We start from the raw sequence: 21,244 nt of genomic DNA, 5'->3' as shown, positions 1-21,244 counted from the left end.
AGATCCACTCAAATCCCTTTTGGAAGCAGAGAGGGAGTAAATAAATCAAAAATTTTAAACTTGTTTTAGTCCTAATATTGATGCCATGTATTCATCATGATACAAAGCTCTTTTGAGGATAGACAGTATACTCCCACTTTTCTGATGGGAAAACTGAGGCACAAGTTTAGCAAGAATGAACAAAGTCCAAGGGACTTTTAATATCCAGCTCGTAGAAGAGCATCAGTTTTTAGATTGATCTGACTACCTCTGTGACTTCTTCAACCAAGAAGAGCGCTGGGGAAACGGTTCCCAAGAGCAGACAAGATGTGAGCTCTAAGACATGAGCCATTCCCTCAACTTCTGTGCTGGATGGAAAGTGACCCACAGCTCACCTGGCTTCGGAACGGGCGGCCCGGGCAAGGGCACGTCAGACCGTGACAGGTGTCCCAGCGGAAGCAAGGTCTAGGGCTGCCTCTTCTCCTCATCCTTCCTGCCCTCTCTCACCCTTGGGTGAGGGATTATCCTGTCTCGAATGGCAATTCCGCAAGAGGGAGTCAGGTACGAGCAGACTGTGCGGTGGGGAAGGAGGAGGGCTTGCTTCCAAGCCTTAGTGGCCAGTGTGCAGTACCTGATCCCAGGCAGGGCCGGGCCCCTGGGAAACACACAGGCTTGGCCTGCCCTATACGACCGCCTGCAGCGAGTGAGTGGCCATCCGTCATCCAGGTAATGCAATCTCCACGGGCGGCCGGGCGGGCTGTGCGGAACGGCAGAGGTGGAGGGGACAGGCGAGGGCGGGGGCTGCCCAGAGGGACCCAGCTGACCCGGCTCACCTGGGTGCAGGTGGGTACTGATGATGACTAACTAGGAAGTTCTGGGAGCAGCAACAGAGACGGGGACCAGGGCCTGGCCCCGGCAGGAGCTCTGCTGAGAAACCTGGGTCATCTCTTCCTGTGACCTGAAAGTTACCTTGACGTATTGGGGAAAACCTCTAATGAATTGTTGAACCTGGCCTACTGGTTTGGGGATGACAGCAGGTGACAGGCACAGCCCTCACATTGAGAAACATGGTGTTTACGGCCTTAAGGTTTCCTGCCAAGAGGTCCAGTGTCGGGCTAAAGTCCCAGCCCTCTTCCCTACTTAAGTCTCCCAGCCCATGATTCCTAGTCAAGATTTCTTTCTCTCCCCTCCCACACCGCCAGGCTCTTCTGCCCTGTGTCTATACACTTCTCCTTTCTTTACCCAAGTCACGCTCTGAGCCCCCAACATTGTTATGGGAGGGCATTCTGGTTACTTTGATGGTGAGCAAATACAGTCTGGAAGAGAAGAAGGGGCCGATATTATAGAAGTTCAACCTACCCAGACCCAAGGGGCTGTGGAAGAAGAAGGTGTTTGTTTATAATGTGTTTGAGGCCCCTGGGGAATAGAGGAGGAAGGCATTTAAAAACATTTTTCTATCATGAAATATTTCAGGCCAACAGAAACATGCAGAGAATATTTTTTTTAAAACATGTATCCACCATTCATCTTGGTCAAATCTTAATTTTTGTCATCTCTGCTTCTGCTCTTCCTAAGAAATGGACCACAACAGACACGTGAAGCCTCCAGTGTACCTCTCTCCAATGTTACCCCTCTCCTTCCAAGTGTACTTACCCTATGCTTGGCTGTGTTTACATTTTTGCCTCATTTGTATACACCCCTAAACAACAGAGAGTACTGTTTTGTGCAGGTTTTAAAACTTTATATAAACTGTATTGTTCTCTCTATATATCCTTCTGATCTTTTTTGTTCAATGTTGGTTTTTGAGATTTATTGACCTTATACATGTAGCTTTACTTGACTCATTTTTAACTGCAATGTACTATTCCATCGTACAAATACACTCAACATGGTTACCCATCCCCCATTGATAGACATTTAGAGTGTTTCCAATTTTTCATGCATCATTGCTGCAAAGGACATTCTTGTATAGGTCTATTTATGACCAATAATATTTGGATTCTTTCTTTTTTTTTTAAATTGAAGTATAGTTGGTTTAAAACGTTGTGTTTGGATTTATTGCTACCATTGCATTTTGTGCTTCGTATTTACTACTTTTTTCCTATACTCCTTTCTCTCTTCCTCACCTGGATTTAATAGACTTTATTCCATTTCCAGTAGCAGCTCTCCTGATTTGAAAGTTATATGCTCTATTTCTATTTGTTATCTCTATTATTCTAGACTTAAAATCTAGACTTAAAGACTGCTATTTGTTCCCCACGTTCTGTTCTCCACTGCTCTTTCACACAAACTCTGACTTTTAACAGAGCATATCGTTATCCAGAATAAAGACTACACTTTCCAATCTTTCCTGCAGCCTGGTATAACCACATGAATAAGTGGCCAGTGGGATGTGAGTAGAAGGAATGAAGGCAACCTTTGGCCTGTGCTATCAAAGGGAAGGAGCTGGAATGTGGACATGAGGGTGAACCACCTTCAAACATGTAGCAGACCTCCCCCCAGAGCTAGATTGCTTACGTCTGGAATGTTACATGAAAAGGAATGGATTTTTTAAACATATATACTGCTTGGTCTTATCCTGCTTCCTAAATCTGAGGCTTTAAGTCTTTCACCAAGTTTGGAAACTTTAAAGCCATTATCTCTTTGAATCATGCCTCTCTTTCACTTTCTTCTCCACTTCTGGAATCTCCATAAGGATACTGTCATTCTGGCAACCACATCTCAGCCTGTGTCTTCATCTCTCTATGCTGCCCTCAGGTCTTTCTGTTCGTGAAGTCTGTCTCACGTGGTGCCTAATCTGACATTAATCTATCCACTGAACACTTAATTTCATTGCAAACATTTTTCATTTCTGGCAGTTCTATTTGGTTCTTTTTCTCATCTTTTTGGATGGTGTCTTGTTCTTGTCTTATATTTTCAATTACTTTATTATGTCTTCAATAGTTTTTTTTTGGTGGGGTGGGGCATACCACGCAGCTTGCAGGATCTTAGTTCCCCGACAGGGATTGAACCCAGGCCCTCGGCAGTGAAAACACAGAGTCCTAACCGCTGGATCGCCAGGGAATTCCTTTCAATAGTTCTGAATGAATTGATTTAGTGTGTTGCCAACGGTTCTATTATTAGAAATTCTTGTGGTGATCGAGTCCGGTTGTTTGTTGCATACGAGGACTCTCACTCACTGTGGGTTATTCTCCCAAGTATTTAGTCATTGTGGATCATATATTCATCTTCACTAAGGACGTTATTTTTCCCTGTGGGGATCCTGTGTAACCAGGGCTGAGGTCTTGTTCCTCCAGAAGAGGTTCTGTGTCTGCTTCTACAAGGTCTCTGGGGTTATCACTGGCCCAGAACTTCATGTTCCTAATCCACACAGATAGTATAAATTCTCATGTTAAACCCCTAACGTCATCAGGCTCTCGGGGAACAATTTTCATTTTCTTTATTTTTCTTTTTTCTGCCCAGAGCCTTGGCTAAGTATGAGAAGCTGTTCTGTCATCTCCCTGTGCTGGGGGGTGATTTTCTTCTCCTTGTGCACCTTTTTATTTCGTGTAAACTCCTTTGATAGTCCTGACTTTACCTGGGAAGTTTCAATTTCAGCTCCAGCCTCCAACTGGCCAGACCTCATCTCTGTCTCCACAGATGTTAAATCTCAACCTTGACAGTTGCGTTACTAAAGGGAGGTCACACTCACCCGTCCCAACTCAGCTGCCAGTGTTGAGTTCCACTCTGGTCTTTCCTCTTCATTTTGCCCCCTGAGGATTCCTCTCATTTTTTAGTACACAGCTCTTCACTTAGAAGGATATTTTAAATATTTAATCTAGTATGAGTAGGTGTCTCATGGTGGTCATTTTTAGGTTGTTACTAGAAACAGAAGTCTCCTGGCTCTGAGAGGTGCTTTAGACTAGCTGGCTGAATCAATCCCTTCTTATCCCTTCCTTCCCTCGCACACCTCCAATTCCATATACAAGACAAAGTTCTCAAATTTGATAGTGTACAAGACCAACTTCTGGGCGCTTCTGAAACATACAGATAATTAGCAGCACAAGACTTGCATCAGGAGGACTGGGGTGGGGCCCAGGAACATACATGGTTAACCAGCACTCTAGCTTTCTGGCATAGGGGGACCCAGGACCACACCAGTGTCTAAGGTTTATTTCCCTTTCCCCGAGGTGGCTGAATTCTACTAGCAGTACCTGAACCACACCCAAAGGAACCCTGCCAGTCTCCAGTCTGCAAAGCCTGAACTAGGAGACAGCAATGCCAGCACACCCAAGGTTCATGAATTCTAGTCCAAGCTAGTCTAGGGCCACTCCCCTCAGCAGTGGAAGGGCAGAGGTGATGTCAATGACTGGTCTTCTTGGACTCCAGGTTGTGGGGTTGTCAAGAAAACAGGTCATTTATGCAGGCTTTATTCATCAAGACTTTGGCATTACTTAGAGGCGGACTGAATTTTACTTTTGTACTAGGAAAGAAGGGTTTACTAGCAGATGGCTACTGTAAACAAAACTATAGACAGAATGGTTGATTCAATTAAGATATATATATTTTAGTGTAGGTTGCCACTTTCTAGATGGGTTATGCTCCAAAATGCCTCTGAAAACAGCCGTTTAGAATGTATCTTCCCATGGAAACATTATGAATAATGGTCAGTTTCCCAGCCCAGCCCACCCAAACCTGTAAAGGTAATAACTATTCCCATTTAAAACCGATTCTATGCCAGAACCTTTATATATGTCATCTGATACAATTCTCAAAATAATTCCAAAAGGTAGACATGTGTGTCCCTGCCTGAGAAATGAAGGGACTTGCCCACTGTCACGTAGCTAGGAAGTGGCAGAGCCAGGCAGGTCTGGCTCCAAAGTCTGTATCATTGTCACCAGAAACCAGCCTGCCTTCCACAGCTCATAATCTTAATAGAGGGTGAGCAGCAGGGTGGGGATATCCATTCTTCTCTCCTAAAATATCTTCCTTCCCCACATTGAGGAAGAAATGTTAGGGGAATAATAGAACCTCCACTGTAGGTACACGTGACTCAAGAGATGATGCACGACCATGAAGATCTGTATCATTTCTCTGGTGTGTCATATGGAGAAGCAGAGCAGGAAAGGATGCAAGATGACAGATTGGTCAACTGCTTAGAATTTGGTCTTTGAAAAAACAAACTACCTTGGGTTTCATTTTACAAGAATGGAAAGCACCTTATTAAAAGTTCACCTTCCTGCAACAGAGAATAAATAAGCCCTGGAGATCTAATGTACAGTATAGTGAATACAGACAACAATATTGTACTACAATCATCAAACTTGCTAAGAGACTGGAACTTAATTACTCCAACCACTAAAAAGAAATGATAATTATGGAATATGATAGACGTGCTAATTACTGCTACAATGGCAATCATATTAAAATATATAAATGGATCGAATTAACATGTACACCTTGAATTACACAATGTTATATGTCAAATATATTTCAATCTATCAACCAATCAATCAAACCGCTCAGAAAAAAAAGAAAAAGAAAGTTGGCTTTCCCCAACTCTCCCTCTCTGACAGTGACCTCTGCAGGGACATTAGAGGCTGCCTGCTCTCCAGGACTCACTTTGTCGGCCAACAGCTCCCTTATCTTGCTGGCCTGCAGGCGGAACCGGAATAGCTGGCTTTCCAGGGCCAGGCAGCGCTTCTGCCAGTCCACACTGGTCCGGGTCTCCACCTTGAGTTCTGCCATGATGGAAGCAACTTCTGGAGATTCCAGGGAGCCCTGAGGGCCAGGACACAGAGAGGGGAAAAGATAAGTAAGTGTGTGAGGAAGAGTTCTCTGCGGAAAGGAGGAGGAGACCAAAGGAGGACAGAGGAAACAGGGCGGGGGAAGGTAAGTGAGCCTGGCTCTCCCTCTGTCCCATGGCCAGCTCTCTGAGCTCAGCATGTCCCGTTCCATCAGAAGGTAGCTGCGCAACCTCAGGAAATCACAAAACCCAAGAAACCACAAGGAGAACCTAGTCTCATTGTTACAGAAGTGAAAAGTAAGGCTCATTTGTTTTTCATTCAACTATCCATTTAACAAAAATGTATTCATTCAACAAACATCTATGTGCCAGACACTGTTCTAGGCACTGGAGATGCAAAGGGAAATGAGAGAGGTCCCCTTGTCTTTTTGAAGAACTCTTAGTAAAGTCTAATTGCAAAATTACAGTGTAGTCGCAATTGCTAATCAATATGCAGATAAATGGAAGGAGAGAAACGGAGTGGACTATGCTGGGGGGAGGGTGTTTAGGGCAGGCTTAAAGTGGGTAACAGATTCATCCATGATCACGTGGCTAACTGGAGGCAGAACCCTGGTTCCCAGGTGAGTACTGATTCTTTACAACTATACAAATTTTAGATGGGAAAAAATGGAACGAAAATGTAATGCTTCAAATTTCCTTGACAACTTTCTATTTAGTTGGGATTTCATATATTGTCATCAAATCATCCTGTTTTGGAACGGATTCTCACTCTTTCCTTTAAGTTATAAAATGCAAATCAGAAAATTGGTAGATATTTTGCTGTAGCCTCTGGAGAAAACCACAAGTCTTTAGAAAACACTTTAGACAAATTCAGAACAAGCCAAGGAGACACCTATAATATTTCCAGGCAGGGGAATTTACCCAGATGTCTCCTGAACATATTTTAGAGAAAAAAAACCTGGGTCGGGGATGAGAAAATGAAGAAGGATGTATGAGTGTGTATGAGAAGGGAGACACAGGCACAGAGGGGGAACAAAGCAGAGAAGGGCCGGAAGACACATCCACCACCAGGACTTTTTAAATCCCCCTTCCAGGGTGCTATTAATAATTATGTTTGGCAACAAGCATAAATTTGGTCTGTCCCAAACCAGGACATATGGTCTTCCTACTATCAGGTGATTTTAAAGAATAATTGTTAATTTTCTAGATTGGTAATATATTTTTTATTTTTATTTATTTATTTATAATTTTAAAAAAATTTATTTATTAAAAAATTTTTTTTTGCCCACGCCATGGGCCATACAGAATCTTAGTTCCCCGACCAGGGATCGAACCCATGCCCCCTGCATTGGGAGCATGGAATCTTAACCACTGGACCGCCAGGGAAGTCCCTATTATTTATGTATGTATGTATTTATTTATTTTTTTAAGTTAATTTAGGTATTTATTTTTGGCTGTGTTGGGTCTTCGTTTCTGTGCGAGGGCTTTCTCTAGTTGCGGCGAGCGGGGTCCACTCTTCATCGCGGTGCGTGGGCCTCTCACTGTCGCGGCCTCTCTTGTTGTGGAACACAGGCTCCAGATGCGCAGGCTCAGTAGTTGTGGCTCACGGGCCTAGTTGCTCCGCAGCATGTGGATCTTCCCAGACCGGGGCTCGAACCCATGTCCCCGGCATTGGCAGGCAGATTCTCAACAACTGCGCCACCAGGGAAGCCCTATTATTTTTAACTTTTTAAATTTTTATGTTTTTGGCTGCTCCGTGCAGCATGTGGGATCTTAGTTTCCCGACCAGGGATCAAACCCGTGCCCCCTGCAGTGGAAGCAGGGAGTCTTGATAGTATTTTTTAATGTCATCTGTTAGAGATACATATGGCTTACAGGTGAAATGATATAATGCCTCCGGTTTGCTTTAAAACACTTCACCGTAGGAGGGGAGGAGCTGGAGTGGAAGGAGATACATGCAGTAAGATTTGTGAAAATGTTGATAATTTTTGAAGCTGGGTTATGTGTGTACTGGTCTCTCTACTTGAGTATATGCCTAGAATTTCCCATAATAAAAATTTGTCACTAGAGAACAGACTTGTGGTTGCCAGGGGGGAGGGAGGGAGGGAGGGAGGGAGGGATGGACTGGGAGTTTGAGGTTAGTAGAGGCAAACTATTACATTTAGAATGGATAAACAACAAGGTCCTACTGTATAGCACAGGGAACTATATCCAATATCCTGGGATAAGCCATAATGGAAAAGAATGTAAAAAAAAGAATGTATATGTATGTATAACTGAGTCACTTTGCTGTACAGAAGAAATCAGCACAACACTGTAAATCAGCTATACTTAAATAAAGAAAAAGAAAGGTTAAAAAAATTGTCATTTAAAAAAAATCTCCTTTCCCTTCTTCAGGAGCCACATGGCTTCAGAAAACCCAGCCACCTCCTGTATGTCACTGAAATTACCCTGGAGCATCAGTGAGCCTGTCCTTGATAGGTTAACCACCAATATTGCTTCTCATCCCACATCTGACTTTTACAATATCATTCTCCCATTATCCGCAACAAACAGCTATTATTTATTGAGTCCTTACTATATGCCAGGCACGTGTGGCCTCTTTAATTTTCAAGAGAACCCACGAGACGAGGAGTGGGCACTAGTCCAAACTCTCAGGTGAGGACACAGAGGGACAGAGAGTTCTGTAGCTGGTAAGTAGTAGGGCTGGTATTCTCATTCCAAAATGCCTGTTTTTAGCTACTGTGCTCCTTTCCCATCCAGAAACTGCAAACAATGTTGATTTCACAATGAGTCGGGCGGACTGTTAAGAATGAAATATTTTATAGGGTCTCTCAGGATCCTTGGCACTAAGGCGAACCTACACCCCAGATTTCCCAGGGTACCCTGGTCTCAAATATTCTGACGCTTTAACCTCCATAAGCACAGACATTTATCATGTGTCCTGACTTTTTGTTTAAAAAACAGGGTCAGTAGACCCGTAGAGAAAGGCCCAACAATTAAACCACTGACGGGTCAGGTGATGGAGTCTTTCGGTTCTGGGCTGCTCAGAACACTGGACACATGACCTCAGTCAGCCCTGCTCTCCCGGAACTGTCATCCCAAACAATCCGACATTGTGACCTCCCAGCAATCCCCACCTCAAAAGACTGGGACCAACTGGAACGGGCAGGAAGACAAAAGATGAAAACAAAACATGACCTTCTCTGAGCTAAGATCACAGCTGAAAAGACACAACAGAACCTTGTGGGGCCTCCACAGAAGGCCCGGAGGCTTCATGTTTGGTTTTCTTTGTCCTTTAAGGGGATTTTACTTTCCCTGCATAATTAAAAAAAAAAAAAAAGTGGCAGATCCGAAGGTAGGACCTTGGAGTCTTGCAACCTAGCCCTGGGCTAAGAATTAGCAGTAAAAGCACCCAAGTAAAACCGAAGGGCAGGGGAAACTCAATCCTTTTGTGTTGTTAAAAAAAAGTTTGGTGAATGTTAATTCCCTCTTATTGATTGTTAAAACTGCAGCTCAGATTCCACTGGGAGAGCGGAAACCCAAATTATCAAAATCTCCAGGGACTTTGGAAATAAGATATGTCATTGGTCTCTGCCTCGCTGTGACACCTGAGATTCTACCTAGTCTGCAGGGAGCACTTTCCCCAATCCAGCATCCTCATGACATCAAGGTTTTGAACCCATCAAGTGCTCTGCTTAATCCTCTCCCTGCCTTGGGGATGCTGGCAAGGGAGACAGCACTCTTGTTAGGCTTGTCTCGGCATGTGAAGAGAGCTAAAAGGTTTCTAAATGGATCTGGAGCAAGGTGCCTGCTGCCAAGCCAAGGCCCAGAGGCTCTTCCGACAGAAGCAGGTGGCCAGAGCTGCGGCTATATAACACAGGATGTTAAGGGAAGGTACCAGTAAGATGAACCTCAACTGCTAAGTCACCTTGTACTTGTACCTCCCATACAGATGTGCAAGGATAAGCAGAAAGAACTTGCAGAATGGTCCTTGACTCTTCAAAGCATTGCTTTATCAGGTGTTATTTCTCTCCTTACCCTCTGGATATCCCTGAGATGGAGGACAAGTGATATAATTCACACTAAACAGATGAGAAAACTCATCACATCTGTGGCTTGCTTAGAGACACACAGCCAAGTAGTATCAGAGCTGGGCCAAGAATCCTGAACTCGCAACATCTAAAACTGTCCTCTTTCCATGAAGATGCTTCCGTAGTGGTGGTACAGTCTTATGCTACCAGGCTAGCCTAATGCACATATAACATTAATGTGTTGTGTTAGATGAGGAAATGATATACGGGATGTGAACTGGGGACAAACCCCAGCTCAATGGTTTGTTTCACGTTTTATTCTGGAAAACTTCAAACATACATATGTAGGGAGAACAGTACAATAAATCCCCCTGTGCCCTCCAGCCAGCTAATGATCACCAGCTCACAGCCACTCTTGTGAAGGCCAGTTCTCTTGATCCCCACTAGTGCCCAGCGTACTAAACTGCTTGGCAGGCAAGAGTCAAACGGTTGCCATGGCCTTGGCACCTACTTTGGAACTCCCTAAGCCCTCCAGCACCCTGGACTGACACACCACAGAAGTCAGCAGAGATATGCCTCAAGAGGCAGGGGCTGCGTGTAGGACTGTGGTGAAGAGAGGGCACAGGACATTGTTAGGTAACTTCAGACTCTAGCCTGTCTCAGAGAAAACGCAAACTTGAACTGGGATAGCTCTGGCAAGTTTAGGGATTTGACCAGAAATCCACAAAATGCTAAAATTTAATATAATTTAACCGACTTTTGTTAAGTGATTCCTATGTGTGAGGTTGGGCACATAAAGATGAGCAAAGATCCTGTGGCCTGTGAGGCTCAGGTCTCCCGTCTGAATATCCTGGGACTTTCCTGCAAAGAGGGCCAATCAGCACAAGTGCCTAAAAGAAAGAGGTCAGAGGTCGCTGCAAGAGGCATCAGAAGGTAACAGGGACTCTGTTCTGGGTACAGTTTCCACTAGGCTCTCCTCTGTCACCTCACTGTGGCTCACTCTCTGAGCGCGAGCACCTTTTGTCATTCCCACTTGGAAAGGGCTCCGCAGATGAGGCTAACCACGCGCCCAACGGTGGGCAAGTAAGAGCTCTGCGCCCCCCTTACTGGGGTTGGAGCCGGGCGGGGGAGGGTGAGTGGACACAGGGGCACAACTCCCTCCTCTCTCACTGTCATGTGATCAAGCCAACAACATGCATTTAACCTCTTTTGGGTATTGGGTAAGCATCGCATTTCACAATGTTGGGAGAGACAGGAAAAGGTGAGCATGTTCAAGCCTTCTGGATCTGAATACGAAAAGGGGCTAAGAGAACCACGAAGACAAAACCAGTAAAGAGAAACAGCAGGGTGTAGTACGTAAGATCCTGAGTTCTGGCAGCAAAGAGACCTGGGTTTGAATACTGACTCAAGCAGAAATTAATCCTGTGACCTTCGTGAACTTTGACCATTTGCTTAACTTCTCTGAGCCTATTTGAAATTAAGGGCAATAATATTTGAAAAGGAGAGCCATAATATTAGGTGGAACCATATGAAACTGTCAACATTTAACCATTTTTTGACCTTCGAAAATGGCAATTTCATAGACCACACTGTGTCGGATTTTTTTGAGAATTAAAGGAGGTATTACAAAAGCCTGGCACGCAGGAAGCATTCAATAAATGACAGTTACTATCAACAAACAAAAGGCCAACCCACAGTGCCCTGGGCATAGTAGGAGATGCAGCCCACAGATGTGCTCACCACCAGATCAGAGAGGAGGTCAGGGGATTTTTAAAAATTATTTTATCTCTTTATTTTTGAATATTAAGCAAAAGAGTATATGGTGCAAAGTAAGCCTTCTTCCCACCCCTGTACTCCAGCCATAGTTCTCCCCAGAGGCAACTACTGTTATGGGGATTTGTGTCTTTCAGTGCAAATACAAGCTGTTCAGTGCATATACAAGTGTTCTTATATACGATGCACACACATATACACACACAAATGGTGGATATAACTCCGAGTTTCCTACATCTATCTATCTATCTATCTATCTATCCCATTCTCCCTTCATGCTTTTTTTTTTTTAATTATTTATTTTACTTTTGGCTGCGTTGGGTCTTCATTGCTGTGCACGGACTTTCTCTAGTTGCAGCGAGCGGGGGCTACACTTCGTTGCGGTGCGTGGGCTTATTGCTGTGGCTTCTCTTGTTGCGGAGCACGGGCTCTAGGTGCGCGGGCTTCAGTAGTTGTGGCACGTGGGCTCAGCAGTTGTGGCTCACGGGCTCTGGAGCGCAGGCTCAGTAGTTGTGGCGCACAGGCTTAGTTGCTCCGCTGCATGTGGGATCTTCCCCGACCAGGGCTCGAACCCGTGTCCCCTGCACTGGCAGGCGAATTCTTAACCACTGCGCCACCAGGGAAGCCTCCCTTCATGCTTTTTAACGGCTTTATTGTATTCTACTGTATGGCTATTACATGATCTCATTTGAGTCCCTAATTGACAGGCATTTGGGTTGTTTTAAACCTTTTGCTAAAATAAACAATGCTGCAATGAATGTTCAACGAATAGACATCATTTCATACACATCAGAGTTTATCTGAAGGATAAAGTTCCAGAAATGGAATTGTAGGATGAAGTAATATACATTTTTAAATGGCCAAATAGTCCAAATTGCCCTCCCCTGAGGTTATTCTAATTCATACTCCAGCCAGCAACAAGGGCCAGTTTCCCCACAGAGCTGATCAGTTTTTAATTCGTTTTTGACAGAAGGGAGAGACGGTTCAGGTGGGCTGGCCAGAGAATGCAGGATGGTGGCTCAGCGGCCAGCCTGCCATGAAGTCACTTGGACCGAGAGTGAGGGAATCCTGACACCTCAGCGTCAGCATGTAGAAAGCACTCTTCAACCCATAGCGAGCACAGAGATCCACACAGTTACACAGCCTCCCAGAGAGAAGGAGGGAACAGTAAAGAGCACTCCTCCAGGAGCACAGTGGGAAGAACAACACCCCTTCCCTGTAACTGGTGAAGGGGAGTCACATTTTCTCAGCTCACTTGTTAGTTTCAATGAGTTTGGGACCACCGGGTGTACTCCACCATAACCCAGCTCTGAGCAGACCCCCTCAGAGGCCTATGGGAGAGGGAGGGGGGTGGACAGTGAAGCAAACCCCACATTTGGACTTTAGGAGGCATCCGTTTGAGTCTTGCCTCTTCCACTTTTCTGCTATATGACCTTGGGCAAACCATAATTTTTCTGAGTCCTAGTTTCCTCCTTTTCCTCCTTTATCAAATGGGGATAACAAGCAGAAAGACTAGAAGTTATGTTCTATAAAGTGTTTTTTTTTTTTTTTTTTTTTTCAGTACGCGGGCCTCTCACTGTTGCAGCCTCTCCCGTTGCGGAGTACAGGCTCCGGACGCGCAGGCTCAGCGGCCATGGCTCACGGGCCTAGCCGCTCCGCGGCATCTGGGATCTTCCCGGACTGGGGCACGAACCCGTGTCCCCTGCATCGGCAGGCGGACTCTCAACCACTGCGCCACCAGGGAAGCCCCATGTTCTATAAAGTGTTAAGTGATGTTACCATACACAGTGTCTGCGGCATAGAATACAGTCCAAAAAGTTTAATGAAGGAACGAATGTCTTTTCCATTGAAATTGCTATTAAAATGATCTTTCAAGCAGAAGTTTCAGCTGTAACTAAGGCTCTGTCCGGAAGAGTTTTATGAGGTGTACTCATAGTAAAAGCTTATGGAGAAGACGTCCCCTGGCAGGGCCAGATCCAACAGAGAGCGGATCTACTCCCAGATGAGGGTCTTCATGGCGTCTGCTACCTCGATTAAGGTCCCCCTGCGCCCCGGTAATCGATTCCTCTCTAAAGCTCCTAGGACGCAGAGCTCCTGGTGTCATTTGGCACCCAACTGGTTTTCTTTTCTGTTTGGCTGACCTGCCTCTAGGAGTCTAGCCTAGGACCCCTAAGAGAACCACGCAGAAATCACAGAAGAGACAACCCGAGATGAGACTTCAAGGAAAGCGGGAGGAGTGAGAGCTAGCGAGAGCTCAGGCAACGCGGTGGAAAGCCTGCAAGTTCGCTCCGAGGGCCCTTCCCGGAGCAACTGGATCGAGCCGGTCCCAAATTCCGGATCCTCTCCAGGAAGGCTACTCCTCGCCTCTCAGTGCGGGCTCCCAGAGCCTAACCCGCCGCTCCCAGCGCTCCTGGCTGCTGGGAGCTCGTTTCCAGGTAGGGAGGCACCTGCTCCGGAATCGCCCTCCGGCCAGAGGGAGCCGATCCTCTCCGCCCAACCAAACACCCTCCCGGGCCCGCGAACCAACCCTCCACCCACCCCCCTGCACCAACCCCACCTCTGCCCGCGGGGCCGCTCACCTCCAGCCCGCTCGCTGGCGTCCCTGCCGCGCACCAGGCACCCGGTCCTCCCCCGCGCGCGTCCGCCGCTGACCTTGCGTCGATCTCGTCCGAGTCCGCAGCGGCCGCCGGGTCTCCGCTCCCCGGCAGCAGGGGTCGGGGTGGGCGGGGCGGGCCGGGCTGGCCCGGGAGGGGTGCCCGCCGGCTGGCCGCACAAAGCCGAGGCGACCTCGCAGCGCCCCATTCAACGCTCCGCCGCGCCCCCTCCTCGTCCGCTCCCCGCCCGCTCCTTAAAGGCAGAGCGCCGGGCTCGGCTCCCGGGGCGGCTCGCGGAGAGGCACAGGAAATGACCTCAGCAGGCTCCAGCCTCCCACCTCTCCGCACCGCTGGGCTCGTCCCTGGGGCGGCGGGGACGGCGGCGGGGTCCCGTGGGCCGCGGGGAGGAGGGGCGTGTCTCCCGGACTGCGGCCCCGAGCTCTCTGTGGAGGTCGAATCGGCTGCCGCCCGGGGCGGCCGAGTAGCCCCGGCATCTGCTCAGCTCCCAACCAAACTGGGACCCTCGCGGGACGCGGCACAAGACCAGACCCTCCCCCAAAAAGGAGGTTCCAGCATTTGTCGGGCGACTTGCAGGAACCGTCACGCCCGGATATTTGGAGCAGAAGTCTGTCCCACTGGCAGACCAAAGTTCTGATTTGTAATTTGAAACAAAACAAAACTCGCCACAGCCTAAAGGGTAATTTGCTTGCGTCTGTCCGACTGTATATATGCATGCACTCATTTATTTTAAAGGAGCCGGCCTAGGAGCCAGAAAGGCCAACAGGCCACCGCCTGCGGGCAGCTCGCTGTGCACCCTTGCAGTCCCTCAGCTCACCAGTATAATCCTACACCCAAAGGAGAGTGGAACACTCAATTTTTGGTTAGGTGGATATGGGGTAAAGAAGATGAATATGGAGAATATTGCAGGGAAGAATCTGCATTTCAAAACAGAGCTTTCTTCCCCAATCCTGCGGGCTCTCATTATAAGCCTGAACAGAGGCAGACATCACCAGGGTCCGTTTCTCCAAAGGGGCTTTAGAAGTCTCACTCCTGGCAGTGGTACAGGCAGTCCCTGGCTGCACCCCAGGTTTGAATCTGAGTCTCTGGAGGTGAGGCTGGGAATTTGCCCAGCTAATAAACTCTCCAGGTAATTCTCATGAGCAATTTTGAGAGCCCAGACTCTATGGAATGCTGACCCCAGTAGTTCAGGAGGCCAAGGGTGAAAATTCAACTGAGTCAGTGGGACTTCAGGGGCTGAGCTTGCAAATGGATTCATAGCTCCTGAGGACTGGAATAGAACAGCCCCAGACTGTGGGACACTAGCCTCTGCTGTCCCCTTCAACACTGGAAGTGGTTGCCTAAGGAAGCCCAAAAGCAAGTCCTGTGGAGTTTGTAAGGGAGACTCGTTTGTTCATTCATTCATTCATTCATGCATGCATGCATGCATGCATGCACTCACTCATTTTGAACAGGTAATCATGCACATAGTATAAATTTCAAATAATACAGAAGGGCTAACAATGAATAGTAAGCCTTCCTCCTGTCTCTTGTCCCCTAGATCACTCCCCCTCAAAAGCAGCTACTGTTGTAAATTTTTGTGTGTATTCCTTCAAGATATAAAACATACATAAGTATTCATGTATTCATAAATGCATGTGTATTCATATATATATATTTTTATATATCCCTTTCAATACTGAGGAAGGCTTTTTTCTCTTGTCTTTACTATTCATGGACTCTAAGTGTGACACGTCAGCACACTTAGAGATGCCTTACTTTTTTCCCCCAGTTTTATTGAGATGCAATTGATATATGGCACTGTATAAGTTTAAGGTGTGCAGCATTACTTGACTTACGTACATCATGAAATAAGTTTAGTGAACATCCCTCATCTCATACAGATACAAAATTAAAGAAATAGAAATAAAATTTTTTTCCTTGTGATGAGAACTCTTAGGGGTTACTCTCTTAACAACTTTCATGAATAACACACAGCAGCGTTCATTGTATTTATCATGTTGTCCATTACACCCCTAGTACTTATTTATCTTATAACTGGGAGTTTGTACCTTTTGACCACCTTCATCCAATCACCCCCCGCCCCACCCTGCCTCTGATAACCACAAATCTGACCTCTTTTTCTAGGAGTTTGTTTGTGAATTACTTTGTGTTTGAGGTATAATTGACCTACGACACTGTGTGAGTTCCTGTTATACAACATAGTGATTCGATATTTCTATATATTTCAAAATGATCGCTATAATAAGTCTAGTTATGATAAATCGCCATAAAAGATATTCCATAGTTATTGACTATATTCCCCACACTGTGTATTTCATACTCGTGAGTCATTTATTTTGCAGCTGGAAATTCGTACCTCTTAATCTCCCTCACCGATTTCTTTCCTTCCCCCACCCTCCTCCCCTCTGGCAACTACCTGTTTGCTCTCTGTACCTATAACTCTGTTTCTGTTTTGTTATGTTTGTTCATTTGCCTTACTTTTTTAAATGGTTACCTAGCATTCCTAATGATGGATAATTAGGATGCTTCCAGTCCTGGGCTATTGTATACCTTGCTGCAATGAGTATCTCTTTACATACTTCTTGGTCCACATATATGACTATCTTTATGGTTTAACACTTAGAAGTGGAATTGTTGGGTGTAAACACAATGTGAATTTTAAATTTCATTAGATGCTGCCCAACTGCCCTCAAAGGAGACTGCACCAACCTACACTTCTGTCCGTGTGTTTGAGTGCCCCTTTGTTCCCTCCCAGCGGTGACGATGAAGTGATTTAGCACAAAGCACAAAGCTTTTAGAGAGGGAGGATGAAATGAGTTAAACACACGGACGATTTTAAAACACTGCCGGCACACAGAAAGTCTCAATAAAGTGTTAGCCGACACTCCTCTCCATGACCCTCCCCTTGCTTTGGGCTCTGTTTCAATCCCTGCTCTGTAAACTTGGGCGAGTTCGTTAGCATCTCTGGGACTCGGTTTCCATATCTTTAATGTGAGAATCACAATATCTCCCTCTGGAGCTGGTTTGAGGATTAAATCAGATAATAGAGTTAACATAAATATTGGGACCTGATCATTGTTCAATAAGTGATAGCTATTCTTCTTCCCTCAAATCTCCCCCCAACTTTTTATTCTGAAACTTTCAAACCTATAGAAGTTGCAAAAAGCTGTGCATTAAACACCCATATACTCTTCACATAGATTTACCAATTGTTAACACATTGTTACGTTTACTTTCTCTCCCTGATTCTTTTTTTCTCTCCATGTATATATGTATGTGTGTGTGTGTGTGTGATATATATATATATATTTTTTTTTATTTATTTTTTCCATTTGTGACTTAGTTGTACACACCATGACCTTTTGCCCATGGGTACTTCAGCATGTTCCTCCTAAGAACAAGCATGTTTTCCTAATATCATCACACTTACAAAATTTATCATCAACACAATACTATCACTGACTGTACAGGTGATAGTTAAATTTCCCCAGTTGTCCCAATAATGCCCTTTAGAGCTCAGTTTTATAGCTCTCCTATTTACTGTTATAAGTCCCTACCTAGTACTCCCCAGGGAGAATGGATGCCTGGAGGAGGATGGGCCTGCCCCCTCCTCCACTCCAGGGAGAAAGTGACTCCCACAGCCCTAGACCCTGGCATTCTTTGGGGGCTGCAGGTAATCAATAAGCAGGCTGGCAAGGATGCACACAGGCAGAGCAGTTTCCCATCAAATGCTAGGGATTGTCCCACCAGCCTTCTTTGCTACGGTTCCCTCCTCTGCCTGACCCCAGCCACCCAATGCTAGCAGCCCAGAAAGGTCCTGCCTGCCTCCCCCCGAGCTCTGGTTGGGTTTCTGATGTCTCCTCCACCTGCCCTCTCATTGGTCCCCGATCATCAGGGGCAGCTGTTCAGGCTCCAGTGAGGCCTGGCTCCCCAGCAGTGCCCTCAACCACAGCTCCCATGCCACGCCTCCCCAAGGATGAATTCTTTTGGACCTTCAGGGTGACCTACCCCTAACTTAACTCTGGGATCAAGGGTTGGAATGTCTGAGACACTGTCTTTTCCCCACAATCTTTTTGTCTTAAAGCACTTTCTTTGTTTTTAAAATTTTATTTATTTTTATTTTTGGCTGCGCTGGGTCTTCGTTGCTGCACGCGGGCTTTGTCTAGTTGTGGCGAGTGGGGGCTACTCTTCGTTGCGGTGCGGTGGCTTCTCCTGTTGCGGAGCACGGGCTCTAGGCACATGGGCTTCAGTAGTTGTGGCTCGCGGACTCTAGAGTGCAGGCTCAATTGTTGTGGCGCACGGGCTTAGTTACTCCACGGCATGTGGGATCTTCCTGCACCAGGGCTCGAACCCGTGTCCCCTGCATTGGCAGGCAGATTCTTAACCCCTGCGCCACCAGGGAAGTCCTTAAAAGCACTTTCTATGCAGCCCTCCATGGACTGAGACAGGGTCAGACCATGGCCGCTGCCAAACCAGATGATAGTATCTGCTGACGCCAATGTCCCTCTCTTCTCCCCTCCCTCCCACCATTTCATTCATTCATTCATTCATTCATGATAGCTGACTTTCAAGTTGTTCCAGGGATTCTATTAGCTGCCCAACTATAACCTTGGATAAACCATCTCCTTGCTTCCTGCCTCAGTTTGTCCTGTTGTAAAGTGGGGAAATTATTTCCTCGGCACAGCTACCCTTCAGGTCATAATATCTGAGAGTTGGAGGAAAAGGCAGGATTATGAGGGAGTCACCACAGCAAAGGGGGAACTTTGCAAAACTGAGGCAAAGAAAAAAAAAGCCATGTTGGATGGGTGCTGTAGTGGGAGAGGGAGGGGAGCAGGCAGGACTGGGTGGGAGCTGAGAGAAAGGCTCTGAGCCTCCAGACCCCTCTAAGGATTCACGGAGAGATGGTACCCACAACACCTAAAGCTCGTTTCTGTTTGATGTTAGCTTATTATTACAAGTGGCCTGACAGCACCGAGAAGGGGAGAAAGTCATCATGTGCCTGGAGTCGAAGGCTCAGTTGGGCCACGGAAGCTGAGGGCCTCCTCTCACTCTTCCGAGAAGAGCATCAGGCCTGGATAGGCACCTGTTGTGAACAGATCTGAACTCCTTTGGCCCTTTGGCAATTGTCGGTTCTTATATTTCCAGCCACTGGTGATGAGAGGTGAGTGGGGGCCTCTTGTCCCCTTTCCATTACCTCCTACAGGTGGGGCATTAAACATGGCCAAGGCCAAAGTCTGCCAAATGTACAAACATTTATCAGCAAGCCGGCACCAAAAGTCCCACAACCTGCTTCCAGGGAGTTGGGGAGTTGGGGAGTTGGCCTGGTCTGGTTCTCACACATCATTCGTCATCATCTTTCTGGCTACTTCCATATTTTGAAAGCCACTCATTTCACCAGTGAAAGATTATTTCTAGCATCCTTCAAGCACATCCAGGCCGCTAGTGTACATTTTGATGGCGTTTGAAGTGTTTATGTAACCACCCTCTAGAGTGCAGATTCCTGATTAGAGCACTTCAGGTGCTAACTAACCACTGTAGGAGTGAGAGGAGAGTCCATTTATATCCATACACCATACCGTTTAGACTGAAATAGTTAAAAGAGAAATTCCTCCAGAGTCAATATCACAGCATCCTAGTCTGTGCCTGGTTCCCCGGACAGCACTGTGGGAAGGAATGGGGACCTTGGAACCGGCCAGGCCGCAGTTCAAGTCCCAGCTTTCCCACATATGTGCTGATGTAACCTTGGGATGGTTGCTTAAGCTTTCCGAGTTAATTTTTGTTTGTAAAATGGTGATAATAATTCTCGCATCTTAGGCTTGTTGAGAGGGTTCAATGAGATAGTACGTGTCTGACACTTAGCAAGTGCTGTATAAATGGTAGCTTTTGTTATGCATTCTTTGAACAGATATTTGCTGGAAGTCTAATGTTTACCAGATACTCTCCTACGTCCCTCTCTCGGTATCTCCTCTACTAGGTCCAGAGGTGGTATCTGCTCCCAGAGAATTCTCTTTGTTGCAGGATTGCAATAGTTAAGCAAGATAGCTTGAGAGACAGCAATAACTCTAGGAGAGCTGGTGAAATGTTTGACGGTTCATCCTTCCCATGTCCTGGGCCTGCTAGAGACCTCACTTCCTAACCCCACTTGTTTTCTCTGAGCAGGGCTCTGGGCTCCAGAGATCCATCCTGCCTCATGGAAACCCTCCCAAATCAAAGCAACCCTTCTTCTGCCTTCAGGGCCTGGTTCTCAGTTGCTGTTGGAAGGAGAGCAAAGGGAAAGAAGGAGAGCAAAGAAGAGAGCGGGGAGGGGCCTCAGATTCTCAGGAGCCCTAGGGCCAGTCCTGGTCCAGCCTTATGCCTCAGGAGCAGGGGCAGAGCTTGGTAGCTTTCGGGAGGCTATTTCAACTGCTGAATCTCTGGGACCAGCCAGAACAACCATGGGCTGGGTCACAGAGGCTCAGTTATCATCCAAGTGAGGCTGGGAGGACAGTGATGGGACTTGCAGAGAGGTGCAGGGTAGGAAGGAAACGAGAAGGCCCAGAGGCAGAATTCTGTGTGTGTGTGTGTGTGTGTGTGTGTGTATTGGGTGGGTGTACCCTAACGTTGAGTGTGGATCCCTCTTTCATTTACTCATCCAGCTACTCACTAACAAGTATTTATGGAGCACTTCCTATCTTCCAGGCACTGTGCGAGGAAACAGACTGTGGCAAGTGTGACGGAGGAACGCAGGGCACAGGCTTCAGAAGCAGACATACCTGCCATTGAATCCAGGCTCTTCCCAGTGGGGAACATGTGGAAGAACCGATGCAATTACCACCTGTATCCCCACAAATGATCCATCCAGTGCAGCTGTGGGCTCTGGAGCCAAAGAGAGCCAGGCGGAGGAAGCTGGTGGAGGGGTTCTGCATTTGGAAAACAGAGAGCAGGATTCTTACTTGCTCTGAGGGATGGAGATAAAGGTCTGCCCCTGTGCATGGCATATGATAGGCACCTAGGAAGTGTTGTTAAATGAGGAGGGAACGTGAAGGTATAAAGGGGTAAAAGACTAGGAAGATGTGCGAAGACTAGGGACCTGGAAACTAACTACTAAGAGGATTAGGTGGAAGGAGGGCCTGAAGGAG

At 46.6% G+C, this 21,244-nt stretch overlaps 1 protein-coding gene across 1 annotated transcript in view; it reads right to left on the bottom strand.

Annotated features, from left to right (window-relative positions):
* PLEKHH1 (pleckstrin homology, MyTH4 and FERM domain containing H1) overlaps nt 1-7,807 on the bottom strand; it is a 44,499-nt gene extending 36,692 nt beyond the window's left edge. Inside the window, exon 1 of the mRNA XM_089906274.1 lies at nt 5,581-7,807. Within this exon, the coding sequence (XP_089762400.1) occupies nt 5,581-6,012 (432 nt within the window). The 5' untranslated portion in view covers nt 6,013-7,807. The remainder of the gene's footprint in view (nt 1-5,580) is intronic.
* Between the last annotated feature and the right edge of the window lie 13,437 nt (nt 7,808-21,244).

This window comes from Delphinapterus leucas, chromosome 2, assembly GCF_059928025.1.
Source record: "Delphinapterus leucas isolate spDelLeu-1000000601 "Yukka" chromosome 2, BTC_Dleu_Yukka2, whole genome shotgun sequence".
In the NCBI taxonomy this organism is placed as follows: domain Eukaryota; kingdom Metazoa; phylum Chordata; class Mammalia; order Artiodactyla; family Monodontidae; genus Delphinapterus; species Delphinapterus leucas.
Note: the sequence above shows the minus strand (reverse complement) of the source record. Positions and strands in the feature narration are given on the sequence as shown.